The 19,417-nt window shown below is 45.0% G+C and overlaps 1 protein-coding gene across 1 annotated transcript in view; it reads left to right on the forward strand.

Moving 5' to 3' along the window:
• ACSL1 (acyl-CoA synthetase long chain family member 1) overlaps nt 1-19,417 on the forward strand; it is a 124,359-nt gene that overhangs the window by 39,320 nt on the left and 65,622 nt on the right. Inside the window, exon 3 of the mRNA XM_075336130.1 lies at nt 12,378-12,492. Within this exon, the coding sequence (XP_075192245.1) occupies nt 12,378-12,492 (115 nt within the window). The remainder of the gene's footprint in view (nt 1-12,377; nt 12,493-19,417) is intronic.

A 19,417-nucleotide genomic window follows, 5' to 3' on the forward strand; every position in this document is an offset into this window, starting at 1 on the left:
TGCACCCTCCGCCCGACTGATCAGTCGTGGAACGACTGACCGCCGGGCGGGGGGAACGCAGCATGTAACGTTTTTTGAGCAGCGAGATCCGTCGGATTTCGCTGCGCATGCTCTCTGGCTCCCTGCACACGTCACCAGCTTTGGTTGGTTACCCGATATTTACCCTGGTTACGGTGCAAGGAGCCAGCGCTAAGCGGTGTAGGCCCGTAACCAAGGTAAATATCGGGTAACCAAGGTAAACATCGGGTGCTTTGCTGTTACCCGATATTTAGGCTGGTTACGTGTGCAGGGAGGCCGACACTTCCCCGCTCGGCCCCGCCCCCTCCCGCACTCCGCACATGTATGTACACACACACACCTGTCCCCAGCCATGCAGACAAGCACTGCCACTGACACCCTCGTCTGGCCCCGCCCCCCGCTCGGCTCCGCCCGCTCCCGCACTTTGCATGTGCACACACACACACACACACACACACACACACACACACACACACACACACACACACACACACACACACACACACACACACACACACACACACACACACACACACACACACACACACACTCACCTGTCCCCAGCCATGCAGACCGCAGCACTTCCACTGACATCCTCAGCGCCTGGCCCCGCTCGGCTCCCCTCCCCCCCGAACTCCGCCCCCCGCACACAACGGAATCCGACAAAGAATTCTGTTCTTTGTCATCCGTTGTACAGCGTTGAACAGCGCATCAGTCACATGCGTCAAGCGACGCATGTGACTGATACAAAACAACGGAAATGTGAACTTAGCCTTAGCCTAATACTCTTACCATATGCTATGTGCGCTCTGCACCGTACACAAAAGGTCCGCCTCAGAGCGCAGCTGAAAAGCTCCGTTCTGAAGCGCCTGGTGCCTGCAGAATTCATGCGCTTTGCATGCTGCCTCTCCCTATAGACAGCATGCAAACCGCACGAAAGAAGTGACATGTCACTTCTTAGAACGCACGCTTTGGGCAGCAGCCGAATCACTGCGTTCTAATACGCCACGTGCGCACGTCTCATGCACAATCTTCATAGATTGTGCAGAGGACGCATGCAGTTACGCTGCGGTGCAGAACGCAGTGTAACTGCATGCAATACGCACACGTGCGCACATAGCCTTAAAGTGAACCTGTCAGGTGCAACATGCACCCAGACCCACGAGCAGTTCTGGGTGCATATTGCTAATCCTGCCTAACTGTCCCTGTATACACGGATCTGTAGAAAAAGTATTTCTAAAGATCTTTTATCTAATGAGCGCAGGAACTAGTCCTAAGGGTGTTATTTTTCCCGACTAGCCGCCCTCTTAGCATGTTAGAAACATCCACAGGGGAGTCCTAACATGCTATTCAATGCAGTGTCACCAGCGGTTGCTGTGACCGCACTTCTGAATGCCGGGCACTTCCAGTCATGCGCAGTATGAAGTCGGGTAAATGCGTCCCAGCTCCAGAGAGGTTTACTGCACATGACCGGAAGTTCCAGGGACTCAAAAGAACAAACAGGTACGCGTGGCACCGCTGGTGACACTGCATTGAGTAGCATGTTAATACACCCATAGGGGCGTGCAAACCTGCTAAGTGGGCGGCTAGTCAGGGGGGATATAACGCCCTTGAGACTAGTCCCCGCACTCATTACCATAAGATCTCTTTATCTATGTTAGTGTATACAAGGACGGTTAGGCAGGGATTAGCAATATGCACCCAGAACTGCTCGTGGTTCTGGGTACATATTGCACCTGACAGGTTCCCTTTAACCCCTTCAGCCCCCGGGCACTTTCCGTTTTTGCGTTTTTTTTGTTTTTTGCTCCCCTTCTTCCGAGAGGCGTAACTTTTTTTTATTTTTCCATCAATCTTGCCATATGAGGGCTTGTTTTTTGCGGGACGAGTTGTACTTTTAAATGAAACCATAAGTTTTACCATATAGTGTACTGGAAAACGGCAAAAAAATTCCAAGTGCGGAAAAATTGCAAAAAAAGTGGGATTGTACAATAGTTTTTGGGATATTTTAGTCACCGTGTTCACTATATGGTAAAACTGATGTGTGGGTATGATGCCTCAGGTCGGTGCGAGTTTGTAGACACCAAACATGTATAGGTTTACTTGTATCTAAGGGGTTAAAAAAAATTCACAAGCTTGTCCAAAAAACGTGGCGCACTTTTTGCGCCATTTTCCAAAACCCGTAGCGATCTCATTTTTCAGGATCTGAGGCTCAGTGATGGCTTATTTTTTGCGTCTCGACCTGACGTTCTTAACGGTACCATTTTTGCGCAGATGCTAAGTTTTGATCGCCTGTTATTGCATTTTGCGCAAATTTTGCGGCGACCAAAAAACGTAATTTTGGCGTTTGGAATTTTTTTGCCGCTACGCCGTTTACTGATCAGATTCATTGATTTTATATTTTGATAGATCGGGCATTTCTGAACGTGGCGATACCAAATATGTGTGTATTTTTTATTTTTTTAACCCTTTAATTTTCAATGGGGTGAAAGGGGGGTGATTTGAACTTTTCAGGTTGTTTATTTTTTTTAATTTTTTAAAACTTTTTTACTTTTTTTTTTTTTTTTTTTTAATTTTACTAGTCCCCCTAGGGGGCTATTGCGATCAGCAATCTGATCGCTCTATCTGCAGATCTCAGCTACAGAGCTGAGAACTGCAGATTTGCTGCTTCACTTTCAATGCCGGCTGTATTCCGGCATTGAGAGGAAGTGACTCATGTTGGCTACAGCCGTCATCACATGACCCTGTGCTACCATGGCAACCGCCGAAAGTCATGTGATCATGTCACGTGACTTCCGGTGGGGGCGGGGTAAGTCACTGTCATGGCGGCGCCCATATACATATCGCTGCCAAGACTTTGGCAGCGAAATGTAAGGGGTTAATGGCCGCGGGTGGAAGCGATTCCACCCGCGGCTAGCAGGCACACATATCAGCTGTTTAACAGCTGATATGTGCGCGTCTCGCCGCCGCCTGCCGGCGGCAGGGGGCGGGGCTTACCGGCGCACGATCCATGACGTATCTAGTACGTCATGGGTCGTTAAGGGGTTAAAGTCCAATTGGGTGCGATAATCTGTCAAATTATCACACCCAATTGTTACCTGCCCCAGTTTTTGGCATCCAGAACATGTAATAACGCATGGTATTTACCAAATGGCTTGGATTACAGTAACGCAATGTATTGAGGCTTTATCAGAAAGGTCATTTAGGGAAGTGAATGGCCGTCAGCATTAGTGTCTGCTGTGAAAAGAATAGATCATCATAATGGCGTCCATTGCCTCAACTGATCGATCCAGTGCTGCAAAACAAACCTGATCTGATGTAGCCTAAAGTAGAACTGCGGAAATGGCCGTCACTTTATCTCCTCTGTAACGTAATTCATTCACATTACCTGCTCTAGGCCAGCTAGTAATCTAATATTTCCTGTTGCTTGTATAGCACCAACATAGTTAGGTCCAGAAATATTTGGACAGTGACACAATTTTCGCGAGTTGGGCTCTGCATGCCACCACATTGGATTTGAAATGAAACCTCTACAACAGAATTCAAGTGCAGATTGTAACGTTTAATTTGAAGGTTTGAACAAAAATATCTGATAGAAATTGTAGGAATTGTACACATTTCTTTACAAACACTCCACATTTTAGGAGGTCAAAAGTAATTGGACAAATAAACCAAACCCAAACAAAATATTTTTATTTTCAATATTTTGTTGCGAATCCTTTGGAGGCAATCACTGCCTTAAGTCTGGAACCCATGGACATCACCAAACGCTGGGTTTCCTCCTTCTTAATGCTTTGCCAGGCCTTTACAGCCGCAGCCTTCAGGTCTTGCTTGTTTGTGGGTCTTTCCGTCTTAAGTCTGGATTTGAGCAAGTGAAATGTATGCTCAATTGGGTTAAGATCTGGTGATTGACTTGGCCATTGCAGAATGTTCCACTTTTTTGCACTCATGAACTCCTGGGTAGCTTTGGCTGTATGCTTGGGGTCATTGTCTATGAAGCGCCGTCCGATCAACTTTGCGGCATTTGGCTGAATCTGGGCTGAAAGTATATCCCGGTACACTTCAGAATTCATCCGGCTACTCTTGTCTGCTGTTATGTCATCAATAAACACAAGTGACCCAGTGCCATTGAAAGCCATGCATGCCCATGCCATCACGTTGCCTCCACCATGTTTTACAGAGGATGTGGTGTGCCTTGGATCATGTGCCGTTCCCTTTCTTCTCCAAACTTTTTTCTTCCCATCATTCTGGTACAGGTTGATCTTTGTCTCATCTGTCCATAGAATACTTTTCCAAAACTGAGCTGGCTTCATGAGGTGTTTTTGAGCAAATTTAACTCTGGCCTGTCTATTTTTGGAATTTATGAATGGTTTGCATCTAGATGTGAACCCTTTGTATTTACTTTCATGGAGTCTTCTCTTTACTGTTGACTTAGAGACAGATACACCTACTTCACTGAGAGTGTTCTGGACTTCAGTTGATGTTGTGAACGGGTTCTTCTTCACCAAAGAAAGTATGCGGCGATCATCCACCACTGTTGTCATCCGTGGACGCCCAGGCCTTTTTGAGTTCCCAAGCTCACCAGTCAATTCCTTTTTTCTCAGAATGTACCCGACTGTTGATTTTGCTACTCCAAGCATGTCTGCTATCTCTCTGATGGATTTTTTCTTTTTTTTCAGCCTCAGGATGTGCTGCTTCACCTCAATTGAGAGTTCCTTAGACCGCATGTTTTCTGGTCACAGCAACAGCTTCCAAATGCAAAACCACACACCTGTAATCAACCCCAGACCTATTAACTACTTCATTGATTACAGGTTAACGAGGTAGACGCCTTCAGAGTTAATTGCAGCCCTTAGAGTCCCTTGTCCAATTACTTTTGGCCCCTTTAAAAAGAGGAGGCTATGCATTACAGAGCTATGATTCCTAAACCCTTTCTCCGATTTGGATGTGAAAACTCTCATATTGCAGCTGGGAGTGTGCACTTTCAGCCCATATTATATATATAATTGTATTTCTGAACATGTTTTTGTAAACAGCTAAAATAACAAAACTTGTGTCACTGTCCAAATATTTCTGGACCTAACTGTATGCTGCAGCGCTGTACAGCTAATCGCTCATGTTAGTCTCGCACCAGGACCTGATATATTAGCCAGTCACTATCCAAACACTTAGGGTATGTGCGCACTAGGCGTTTTTTTCACGCTGCGTTTTTATGTGCGTTTTTGTCTAAAAAACGCACCCGCGGCTAAAAAAACGCGGCAAAAAACGCCGCGATTTGGTGCGTTTTTTGCTGCGTTTTTGCTCACTGCGTTTTTAATCAGTGCACAATGCCATTAAAGATTGTTGATGAAAAAAAAAAAAAAAGGTCTGATGTCATTTCCTTCTTCAAAATGTTCATTGTATGCAGGAGAGCAGACAGCAGCTGCAGAACTAAAAGTCTCAGCATCCTCCATTCACTAGTGTATGGAGGAGAGCAGACAGCAGCTGCAGAACTACAAGTCTCAGCATCCTCCATTCACTAGTGTATGCAGGAGAGCAGACAGCAGCTGCAGAACTACAAGGCTCAGCATCCTCCATCCAGGACTGTATGCAGTTTTTTGCCCAAAAAGAAAAAAAAAGGACATGGGCTTCGCCATATTTTTGTATGCTAGCCGGGTACAGCAGGCAGGTACGGGCTGCCCCCAACCCCCAGCTGCCTATTTGTACCCGGCTGGGAACCAAAAATATAGAGAAGCCCTTTTTTTTTTTTTTTTTTTTTTTAATTATTTCATGAAATAATTAAAAAAAAAAAATGACGTGGGCTTCGCCTAATTTTTGAGTCCAGCCGGGTACAACTAGGCAGCTGGGGATTGGAATCCACAGTGCAGGGTGCCCATGCTTTCTGGGCACCCCCACTGCGAATTGCAGTCCGCAGCCACCCCAGAAAATGGCGCTTTCATAGAAGCGCCATCTTCTGGCGCTGTATCCAACTCTTCTAGCTGCCCTGGTGACGGGTGGCTAGCTAGGTAATAATGGAGTTAGGGCTAGCTGTATATTATCAGCTAGCCCTAAGCCCGAAATTCATGGTGTCACGCCAATATTAGACATGGCCACCATGAATTTCTAGTAATGATAAAAAAAAACACAACACAGAAAAATATTTTTATTAGAAATAAAACACAACACAGTTAGTGACTCCATCTTTATTGAAATAAACCCCCCTCCGCAGTAATCCTGGGTCAGGGTCCCGCGCCGTCCAATCCGGATCCAATATCATCTGATCGGTTTGCTGGAAGGCAAAGCGATCAGATGATGTGTCAGGATCAAGTGCCTGAATCACATCACACATCAGCTGATTGTATAACAGCCGGTTATACAATCAGCTGATGCTTCACTGCAAAAAAAAAAAATAAAATAATACTCACTTATGTGCTGTGCTGATTACCGGCAGCTCCTGGAGCGATCGATTGGACAGGAGTCTGATCCTGTATGATCGCTGCAGCAGCTGCCGGTAATCAGCTGATGAAGTCCCCTGACAGCAGGATCAGCTGATAGCCGGCCGGACACGAAAAAGCCGGAGAGACTACGATCAGCTGATGCGTCAGGTGACTGCATCAGGTGATCCACCGCCAGGTCCTGCAAGCAAGGTCCTGCACCGGGGAGACTGCACACAGCCAGAGCGGCGGTACCGGGAGGAGCTGGGAGCGGGCATGGCATCGGGACCCTGCAGACAGGTGAGTATATGATATTTTTGTTTTTTCTACTGTTCACTTTGTTTTTCGCCGCTGCCTCCACCTCCTGCCCAGACATGGCGCCGCACGGAGCTGACATGCACAGGACGGGAGGTGGACGCAGCGGTGACGGTACCGGGAGGATTCATACTTCTGTGTTTACCAACAGAAGGAATCCTCTTCCTGTACACGTCACTGTAGTGCCCACCCCTTGCGTTTATAGCTGCGTTTTTAGTCATAGAAACGCGGCTATATGCGTTTTTCATTGCGTTTTTAACATCTCATTGAATTCAATGAGTGAAAAACGCAGTGCAAAACGCAGAAATAATTGACATGCTGCGTTTTTGTGGTCACCACAAAAACGCAGCTAAAAAAAAACGCTGTGTGAGGACAGCACTTCTGAAAACCCATTGACATTGCTGGGGAAGCAATGTCACTGCGTTTTCAGCACAAAAACGCGGTAAAAAACGCCGCTAAAAATGCGGCAAAAACGCCTAGTGCGCACAAGGCCTTAGTCCTATAAACATTTGGGGTCAAGGTGTCATGGCCGCCAGCATTCTCTGCACAGCTTCCCATCTCCTTTCAACCCTCCTCCAACAAGCAGAGAAAATTAACCCATTCATGTTGCAGTCCCTTCTTATGCCTTATGTTACATGCAGGCTGATCACTGGCTGTGTGATGGCCCGTTTATGCAGTATTAGCAAAGAGAGATTGTTAATGCGATCGCTCTGTGAGAGGAGGATTATATGCTGGCGAAAACAATGATAATTTTTAAGCTAGCTTAAAAAGAACTGTCTGACAAACAAGCACTCCTATGAAGGCTCATTTCCAGGTCTTCGGACCGTCTAAAGGAGGTGACACAACTTTGCTCCTCTTGATGGAAGTGATAGTATTGAATTGTCTTTCTTGCAGGGTCTGTCGCTAACACTGTATCATCAGATGTGTAGGGCGATTGGGTTGGTCAATGTCTGGCCCTGGGGGCTGCTCTAAAATTTGATATGTTTCCAGACAGAGCAGCAATCTACATGGCAAAAAACTACACATCAGTATCTTATCAAAACCGTATCACGTTTAGGTGCATTTTTTTCTTTCCAGAAGATGTAGTTTTGGTGCAGGAATTTGGTGTATAGATTTCAGCACCATATCTGCATCTCTTGACAAAAGCATAACGCGGTTTTCTGCCAGAAGATGCAGGTTCACCTGAGGTGAGACTTCACCTGAGGTAAGTTCACCTGCAGTCACAGGTAGGGTACTCGGGGAACCTCCAGTTATGTCACTGCTCACAACTGCGCTGAGTGTCTGACTGAAGCCGCAACGGGTGGTCATTTCCTATATCTGGCTTTCATTATGTATTTAGTTTTAAAAAGGGAAAAATAGCATCATTCAGAACTTTGCACCCACACTTCATCCTCTTACAATGTGTTTTTTTATAAAAAGGAGCAATTAGGAAAGCCAGCCAGGCCCCACAATATCCAATGGGATCCCTCTGCTTCCTTTTGCAACAGTTCCATTTTTTTATTTTATTTTTCCCCAAAAATACACAAGATGGAATATGACTGTCAATGTGAGCCTGGTTTAATATTTTTGACTCTGATCAGGGACAAGCCCTAAATGTCAGTTTTGGGGTGTGAGCAATACTCCTTGACCAAACTGTCTTACAGAATTTGGCAGCACAAAGATATGCCGGGTCCATTTTGTGGGCTATCTTCAATTGGGCGTGCTACTGAAGTGGCCAGATGGATCTGTATGGATACACACATTTCGCATGGGTTTGTGCACGTGATTGTGCCTGACGCCTACGTTGAGCTAGTAGCAGTGCAGGGGTGTCTTTACATCTGCTGTGCCTGATAGCACAGGGCATGATATGCGGAGCAACATCGCACTAAAAAGGACCCATTTCCATACTAGTTTTGGAATGAATGGAGACACTTTTACAGTAAACTGTGTGATTGCAATCTGGATATATGTATCATACACTCTCTACAGGAAAAACACCTTCCCATTGTGTAATGGCCTCATACGAGGAGAGTCTGTCAAGTCAGTGGGCAGAGGCTCTTCTGACACTTGGTTCACCAGTCTGTGTAACCTGGTAGACCAGTGTCCCTGTGTGAATTTTCCAAGCTCATGTAAATGACCACTGGTGTACATTACCTTAAAATCCTATTACAGGAATTTAGATTTGGTATTAAAACCAGATGCTTTAATCGCTTTAGTTCATGGAAACTGGAATGCAGCAGGTTTCATATTTCTAATACTTGCCAAAGTACAGAGTTTGCTGTGCCCTGGTTAATAAGAGACTAATGTGCTCCAGGCATACCTTCTATCCTGACAAGGAGTGAATGATTTACGGGTCTTGTAGGTGGCGATGTGTCTTGAGGTGATGGGTAATAATTACTCCTCAAAGGAATTCTATCGCCAGGTTTTTGCCACCTAATCTGAGAGCAGCAGAACGTAGGGGCAGAGATCCTCATTCCAGCGATGTCGCTTACTGGGTTGCTTAATGTAATTTTAATAATCTACTGCTGGTTACCCAGTGACTTTTTTTATCATTAGGGACTACTTGGTCAGTTGCGGGTAGTCCAGCATATTCATGAGCTCTGTATAAATTGTAGATCCCCCATTATTTTATAGCAGCTGAGGGCTGGTATTCTCAGGATGGGGAGCCCCCAGCCTAAACATATCATCCAGCAGCCGTCCAGAAATGCTGCATCTATTAGATGTGGCAGTCCCGGGAATCTAATCAGGCTCATCCTGAATTGCCCTGGTGCATTGGCAATCGAGGTAATAGGGAGTTAATGGCAGCCCATAGCTGCCGCTGAGTCCTAGCTTAATGATAGGGGGTGGGTTTCAGACGCCTCCCATCACTAAACTGTAGTGAAAGTAAATAAACACAAACACTGAAAAATCCTTTATTTGAAATAAAAGACAAAAAAAAAAAAACACCCTCCTTCACTACTTTAATCCCCATACACCCCTCCAGGTCCAATGTAATCCACACGAGATCCCACAACACTTTCAGCTCTGCTACATCGGAAGCTGACAGGAGCGGTCATAGAGCACAACCGCTCTGTGAGCTCCACGAGCAAGTGAAGTGAGTCGCAATGTCAGCGGTGACATCACTCAGGTTACCCGTGGCCACAGCTGGATCCTCAAACTGTCTCAGGTGGAGGACTTCGGCTGTGGCCACGGGTAACCGGAGTGACTGCACCGCTGATCACGCGTCTCACTTCAGTCACTCAAGTGATTTGCGTTCACAGGCGAGTCCTTCACTTGTGATCGCAAATCAGGCCGCGACACAGAGCTGCCTGATGAGTGAACTCGGGTGAAGCTCTGATGTCACTGCTGCAGACCCCTGTGTCCTGGCACTGACCTCAGAGGTTAATCTGAGTTCATGACCGCGCGCACACAGTCGCAGGATGACAATGAAGTCGGGTGAAGTTTATCAGAGTTCATTCTCATCGCACGGCTGTCTGCTGTCAGCGGGCATGTAGCAGCTGAATTGCCATGGGACCGCACTGTCAAAATTGCATCCAGAATGCATCCAAAATGCATCTGGATGCATTTTTTTTTTGTCAAATGCAGTGTTTACAGTTCTCAGTCTGCCAGAGGGTACACTTCTTTTTTTTTTTTTTTTTTTTGACAATTCCAGAACGCAGCGTGTGCACATACCCTAATGTTATCTGGACAGCGTAGGGGCATGTTCATAAAGTGTTTTTGCAGTTAAATTTTAACATTTAACTGCCTGAGCAAAGTGAATGAGATTTCAGAAATCTCACGCACTACACGTGTTTTTTTTTTTTTATTCTTTTATTCTTTTATTTTTTTGAGTGCGAGTGTTTTTCTCTTTATAAATACTTCCCCACATGCTATTCCTTAGAATTGGTAAAAAAAAAAGTTTCATGCAGAGATTTTCATTCTAAGAGGTACGGTATTTGCTGTAGACTTTTCTGCAACAAAATCGTCTAATGTGCACCTGAATGCAGATCGGGCTTCAGACTTCACATTACAAACTGTATTCATGTTAAATGGATGTTTGACTTGAAGATGTTAGTGTACTTGCTTTGAAAATCCCTCAGAATAACTTTAAGATCCTGATATTTAGATAAGCATTAGGAGTACAGGTAGTCACATGGAAAGTAAATACAAAAGACTCAGCTCAGTAATATTTTATAATGTAAGCAGCTTACATTGTAAGGTCTAGTGACAGATCCTATTCAGTGATGAGGGAGCTTGCTCAGCACCACTCGCTATTTGAGTGAGCATCAGAGTGTTTGGGCACACTTCACTCAGCCAAGTATCGCAGATGCTAGAGTGCCTGCCTCGCATGTTTTGCGACTGTTAGACAATCGATCAAAATGCAAGGAGGATTGCCATACACGATAATGCGATAATGCCATACACTGTCCTCCTAATGCAGTTCAGGGACTGACACACACACACACACACACACACACACACACACACACACACACACACACACACACACACACACACACACACACACTTTTGATAACCTGTCTTTGCTGGTTATTTGGCCCTTCCCAGCCTACAACAACCAGCTCCAATCTACCCCAGAAGTGGCACATCCATTAGCTGCTTCAATTCTGGAGCTTTGCCAAACTCTTCCCAATTTTTGGGCCCTGGTGTGGTGGCAACTGGGGTAATTTTTTTTTTTTGTCAGCTGGCATAAAGCTCAGGGGTTAGTAATAGAGAGGTGTCGTGTCTATTAGCCAAACCTATTAATAACCCTGTAAGTTGAAATATTTTTGTAATCTTGAACACTCCCTGACTCTATCCCTTGTTCACCAATTTATTAAAGCCATGCCGCTCCGAAGTAGTACACTGAAACTGGCTTAGTCCACAAATGTGAACCTGTAAGACAAAGTGTGAGGTAAATAAAAATTTCCCTGGTTCACAAATTTTATCAAAATTAAATATAAATACCTGCAGCTTCAACGTAGTCCGTGGCCATCCCATGACATTCACAGATTCTGTAGTACAACCTATAGAGCCTTGTTCTGAGAACAGTGCTCCATAGGTCACTGTTGGGCTGTCAGTAACGTTACTGCTTGTCATACATTCTCTCCCTGCCCTCTGTGACCTGGCAAGAGTGGTGATGAGCATTAATGTTACTGACACCATCCCAGCTCCTAATCAGTCGCTGCCCAGCACAGAAGCGCTGTCTGCCCGAGAGTGACCTATAGAGCATTGTTCTCAGAACATAAGTCCATAGGTTGTATGTTGTGGGCGTCATGGAAACACCATGGACTGTTGGCGCTGCGGGGATTTTTTCATTGGCAAATAAGGGACATTTTTGGTTTGTTGGGGTTTGGTTTTTTTTTTTTTTTAATTTATATTTTGGTCTTTCGAGTTCCTTTTGTGGACTACTTCAGAGCTTCATGGCTTTATTTTTTTTTTTTTTTCTCTAAAGTTCCCAGCAGTGACCTGGAAGTCACATGTGTCCAAGCGGCTTTCCCATCCTATTCCATTGACTGCTGTTTCCATTCAGCAGGTTTTGTTTTTGTTCTTACATGTTAGTCTGAGTGTAGATCACCGGTCAAAGGTCATTATTGAAGTGGTAGATGTATACTATACTATTTTTGGTCTATGGTAATTCCCACCTCTCACCCCTTTTTTTTGTTTTGTACCCAGGGACAAGAGCATGCTCGTAGATCCACTCTGCTGGACACTGACGAGATTATCACTTACTATTATGATGACTGCAGAACGGTGTATGAAGTATTTCAAAGAGGACTGCGAGTGTCAAGTAAGAGGCTTTATTTTTCCATTGTTATATTCCTTTTTGCTCTTTTTCTATTGTATAATGTGTCCTGACCTGAGACTTACAAGCTATACGACCTCTGTATTTGTTATGCTTGGAAAAAAATTAAATACATTTTCCAACTTCTTCAAGTTACTAAAGTTCAGAGGCAGGAACGAAAGAATTTACTGAGTACTCATAAAGGATGTGTCCTAAATCGTTATCGCTTATCCACTAGTTGGGTGATAAATGTATGATCTGCGGAGTCTGACTGCTGACCACGAGAATGATGTCCCAAAGCCCTCTGTCATTAGTGTGGTAAAAATGCAAAACAAGAATGCCTTGGAGACACATCACATGTTTCTCAACGCTGGCAGGAAACTAGGCAGGTCTTTCACCGGGAAGGAACAACCACGGAAAGGGCAGTCTCCAGTCAAGGAAACCGCCTATACCAAAACATGGTATCCATCCACAGACAGCTGTTTTGGGGTATTTGCCCCTCATCAGTGTGGAGTAGGATTAGTGTGGTAATGCGCCATCACGATCACCGCTCCATCCACTGCCTATAGGAGCGGTGGTTACACATGTGCAGTACTTTCCTAATTTCGTGGTGGTCATGCGTGAGCGGTACATCCACACGGGACTCTGAGATTGTAGTCCTCACAGCCATTGTAGTCTATAGGCTTTTTCACTTGTCCATTTCCGCCACCCCCTTCCTCTAGCACAGGGGTGGGCAATTAATTTTCCCATGGGGCCGCATGAGAAATTGGGATTGGTTTAGAGGGCCGGACTAATATAATTACCTCAGTTCTACCCAATATACTACATCACTACACCCCCTCCATATACTACACCTGTAATAAACTACACCACTACACCCCTATACTACTACACTCCCTCCATATACCTGTAATATACTACACCCCCATATACACCTGTATTATACTGCACCACTACATAATACACCTCCGATATACTACATCATTACACCCCTATATACTACACCTGTAATATAGTACACCTCCATATAGCACACCTGTAATATACTACATCACTACACCACTATATAGCACACCTGTAATATACTACACCTCCATATAGCACACCTGTAATATACTACACCTCCATATAGCACACCTGTAATATACACCTCCATATAGCACACCTGTAATATACTACATCACTACACCACTATATAGCACACCTGTAATATACTACACCTCCATATAGCACACCTGTAATATACTACACCTCCATATAGCACACCTGTAATATACACCTCCATATAGCACACCTGTAATATACTACACCTCCATATAGTACACCTGTAATATACTACACCTCCATATAGTACACCTGTAATATACTACACCTCTATATAGTACACCTGTAATATACTACATCACTACACCCCATATACTACACCTGTAATATAGTACACCCCCATATAGCACACCTGTAATCTACTACAACTCCATATAGTACACCTGTAATATACTACACCTCTATATAGCACACCTGTAATATACTACACCTCCATATAGCACACCTGTAATATACTACACCTCCATATAGCACACCTGTAATATACTACACCTCCATATAGCACACCTGTAATATACACCTGTAATATACACCTCCATATAGCACACCTGTAATATACTACACCTCCATATAGCACACCTGTAATATACTACACCTCCATATAGTACACCTGTAATATACTACACCTCCATATAGTACACCTGTAATATACTACACCTCCATATAGTACACCTGTAATATACTACACCTCCATATAGCACACCTGTAATATACTACACCTCTATATAGTACACCTGTAATATACTACATCACTACACCCCATATACTACACCTGTAATATAGTACACCCCCATATAGCACACCTGTAATATACTACATCACTACACCCCTATATAGCACACCTGTAATATACTACACCTCCATATAGCACACCTGTAATATACTACACCTCCATATAGCACACCTGTAATATACTACACCTCCATATAGCACACCTGTAATATACTACACCTCCATATAGCACACCTGTAATATACTACACCTCCATATAGCACACCTGTAATATACTACATCACTATATATACACCTGTAATATACTACATCACTACACCCCATATACTACACCTGTAATATACTACACCTCCATATAGCACACCTGTAATATACTACATCACTACACCACTATATAGCACACCTGTAATATACTACACCTCCATATAGCACACCTGTAATATACTACACCTCCATATAGCACACCTGTAATATACTACACCTCCATATAGCACACCTGTAATATACACCTGTAATATACACCTCCATATAGCACACCTGTAATATACTACACCTCCATATAGTACACCTGTAATATACTACACCTCCATATAGTACACCTGTAATATACTACACCTCCATATAGCACACCTGTAATATACTACATCACTACACCCCATATACTACACCTGTAATATAGTACACCCCCATATAGCACACCTGTAATATACTACACCTCCATATAGCACACCTGTAATATACTACATCACTACACCCCTATATAGCACACCTGTAATATACTACGCCTCCATATAGTACACCTGTAATATATTACATCACTACACCCCTATATAGCACACCTGTAATATACTACGCCTCCATATAGTACACCTGTAATATACTACATCACTACACCCCTATATAGCACACCTGTAATATACTACACCTCCATATAGCACACCTGTAATATACTACACCTCCATATAGCACACCTGTAATATACTACGCCTCCATATAGCACACCTGTAATATACTACGCCTCCATATAGTACACCTGTAATATACTACATCACTATACCCCCATATACTACACCACTAGCCTGCACCCCCATATCACACACACTACACCCCCATATGTCACACACACTGCCCACATATCTCACCCTGCCTGTACCCCAACTTACCCCTCTCAAACACTCTGCACCCCTTCACATCCTTCTGTCAGTCTGCAGCCCTCATATGCCACTCACACTGCAACTCCATCTTCCCTCATATGCACTCACCCTACAGCCCCCCTCACCCTCATGTCCCCTCTTTTCTCATTACCAGTCATCATGTGTCCACATCTCCTTCAGGATTCAGTATCTTGCTTTCTGCCCGGCATCCTGTGTCTCCTCCCACACAGTCACATGGGCGTGACATCATCGCAGGTCCTGCAAGATGAAATATTCCTCTGCTGTGCTGCTTCTTCTCCTGCAGGGCGGGCGGGAACTTTTAAAATGACACACGCAGCGCAGTACTGACAACGTCAGAGCGCGCGCGTGTGTCACTGACAATTAGTGCCGGCAGGGAACAGAGGAAAGACTCCTGCGTTCCACTGCCTGCACTGACTGTGCGGAGTGCGGACCTGCACAGGATCTCTCCCTGCTCGGCACGCTGCAGCCCGGCTCCACTGCACCTGAAGACGGGCGGGCCGGTCACAGAGAGCAGGCGGGCCGGATGTGGCCCGCGGGCCGCCCCTTGCCCAGGTCTGCTCTAGCAGAATGACATTAAATCTTATTTTTTGGTCCGCTAAATACACCAAACTCTTGAGCTCTATTGATGTGGCCTGCATTGAACCCCTTAAAGGGACAGTATCGCGTTTTTTTATTTTTGTATTAAAAATAGTGATTCTGAAATCAAGTATTTCTAATACAAAATGAAATTCGTAGCTGATTTACTTTTTCTGTTCTAATTTTACTGTATGCACTGGGGCCATGTTGGATTTGCTGTGTGTGTAACGACAGTTACACACTCCTTTATGGCAACCCCTGTGCATAGAGAATAGTGGTCGCTATCCGACCCTATGTTTAACGTTACAGTGGGCGTATGCTGTGACCTGGATGCGCCCCCCTGGGCTGTCCAGATCACAGCAGAGGGAGGAGTTCAGCGCCATCATCGTGGAGCTCACAGCGTATGCTGTTTGCTCCACTTCACCCCTGTCAACCGCCGGGATGTGTGAGTACAGGCCGCCTCCCCTCCCCTGCCCCCGTTACCAATGACACCGCCTCCCTCGGCTCTCCCCAGCCCCCGCTAGTGCCGCCCCTCGCCGTTCCCGTCTCCGCTGACACACCATCCCTTCGCTCTCCTCAGCCCCCGCTAGTGCCGCCCCTCCCCCTCGCCGTTCCCGTCTCCGCTGACACCCCATCCCTTCGCTCTCCTCAGCCCCCGCTAGTGCCGTCCCTCCCCCTCGACGTTCCCGTCTCCGCTGACACCCCATCCCTTCGCTCTCCTCAGCCCCCGCTAGTGCCGCCCCTCCCCCCTCGCTGTTACCGTCTCCGCTGACACCCCATCTCTCCGCTCTCCCCTGCCCCTGTTACTGCTACCGCCGCCCCTCCCCCCCGCCGTTACCGTCTCCGATGACACTTCCTCCCTCCGCTCTCCCCAACCACCGCTCTGCTCGCCGCTGCTGTGTATGTGTGCCCGTGCCCCACTGCATGCGAGTACCGCCGCTGATGCTGTCTGCACGGCTGTGTATTATCCTCTCTTGGGTGATACACAGCTCAGCAGACAGCATCACCCAGGACAGGATTAGATACACAGCTCATCAGACAGTATCTAATCCTGTCCTGGGTGATGCTGTCTGAGCTGTGTATCTAATCCTGTCCTAGGTGATACTGTGTGCATGGCCGTGTATCTAATCCTGTCCTGGGTGATGCTGTGTGGACGGGCCGTGTATCTAATCCTAGCCTGTGTGATACTGTCGGCTAAGCCGTGTATCTAATCCTAGCCTGGGTGATGCTGTCTGCTGAGCCGTGTATCTCATCCTGTCCTGTGTGATACTGTCTGCAGAGCAGTGTATCTAATCCTATCCTGTGTGATACTCCTGCTGTCCTTGGTGACACTTTAGACATTTCTGGTCACCAACAAAATGGCTCTGCATTGTGTCCCTACATGTCATTCTCTGTTATCCTTTGTAAACACTCAGATTGGGAGGTGGAGGCGTGCCACCACACACAGGAGAGCAGACTCCGCCCACTTTACTGCAAGCTGTAACGTGAGCTTTTTCCTACAGTGGGATTTCTGTAGGATTTCAGAAGCTGCTCCCCCTAGTGTTTAACAGTGGAAACAGTTGAAAATATTAAACTTTTTAAGTTTTTTTTTTTTTTTTTTTTTTTTTTTTTTTTTATACATTTTGCTCAATTAAAAAAAGAAAATAATATTTAAACAAAACATTAAAATATTACTTTACATTTTTTCAGGTATTTAATTTTTTTTTCTTTTTCTGATGATACCTTCCCTTTAAGGATGAAGCCAATTTTGTACTTAATGAACAGGCCATTATTTTGCAATTCTGACCAGTGTCACTTTGAGGTTATAACTCTGGAACACTTCAACGGATCCCGCAGTTTCTGAGATTTTTTTTTTCGTGATATATTATAGTACAGGGCGGTTTATAAATCCAGGACGATAATTTTTTGCTTTTGTGAAAATATCGAAAATTTCACAATTTTCAAACTGAATTTTTATGGCCTCAAACCAGAGAGTTACGTCGCACAAAATCATTAAAATACATTTTGTCCCATCTCTACTTTACATCAGCACAATTTTTGAAACTATTTTTGTGGTTAGGAAGTTAGGGTTCAAAGTGTATCAGCAGTTTCCCATTTTTTTTTTTTTTTTTTTTTAGCAATTTCCAAAACCATTTTTTAGAGACCACATAACATTTGAAGTGATTTTGAGAGGTCTAGGTGACCGAAAATACTCAAGTGACACCATTCTAAAAAACTGCAGCCCTCAAAGTGCTCAAAACCACAGCTATAAAGTTTAACCCTTCAGGTGCTTCACAGGACATAGAGCAATGTGGAATGAAAAAAAAAAAAATATTTACCTAAAAATGTTGCTCTAGCGCCAATTTATTCACTTTTTTAGAAGAAATAACACAAAATGGAACCCAAAATTTGTTACTCAATTTCTTCTGAGCGTGCGGATACCCCACATGTGGTCAAACCTCTGGACACATGGGAGGGCTTGGACCAGAAGGAGCAATATTTGAATTTTGGAACACAAATTTAGCTGAAATAGATTGCGGTCACAATGTTGCATTTGTAGCGCCCCCTAAGGTACCTAAACAGCAGAAACCTCCCACAAGTCATCCCGTTTTGGAAACTAGACCCCTCAAGGATTTCATTCAGAGTTATAGTGAGCATTTTGAATCCACAGGTACTGTACAAAAATGTTGCAACAAATTTCTCAATTTTAGGGTATGTTCCCATGATCCAGCGACACTTAGTCTGCAGAGATGAGTGTTGTCCACGGGAGAACGCAGCTGCCCGGGTTTGGGCCGCTGCAGACTTTAGCTGTATTTTCTCCACGGAGAACACTCATCTCCGCAGCATAAATTGACATGCTGAGGCTCAGGAAGCCGCACCGGATGTCAGTTCATGCTGCGGAAAAAAGCAGTGGGCATGGGATTTCCAAAAATCCTTCCACTGCGCTTGTACTGTACAACGCAGCATTGTAGACACAGCACAAACACTGTCCAAAATGCTGCAAATCCTCATCGTGTGCACACAGCCTAAAAAGCTAGGATGATGGATGTCAAACACACATATATAATGCCCCACCCCCTATATATTCTAAGCTGGCACCTTTTTAGTGACTTTCATGTGACACAAAGGGTATGTCCGCACGCTGCGTTCTTGATTTGATGACAATGCATCTCTGGCAGACTTTGACAACTGCAAACACTGCGTTCTGGATGTGTTTTTGACAGTGCGGTCCCACGGCGATTCAGCTCTGCTACATCTCTGTTCTGTTACAGCAGCACCATAGAGCATGACTGGCCCCTGACAGCAGACAGCCGCGCTGATGAGAATGAACTCTGGGGAACCTCTGAAGTCACAACTGCGGGCCC

Source organism: Anomaloglossus baeobatrachus, chromosome 1, assembly GCF_048569485.1.
Source record: "Anomaloglossus baeobatrachus isolate aAnoBae1 chromosome 1, aAnoBae1.hap1, whole genome shotgun sequence".
Classification (NCBI taxonomy): domain Eukaryota; kingdom Metazoa; phylum Chordata; class Amphibia; order Anura; family Aromobatidae; genus Anomaloglossus; species Anomaloglossus baeobatrachus.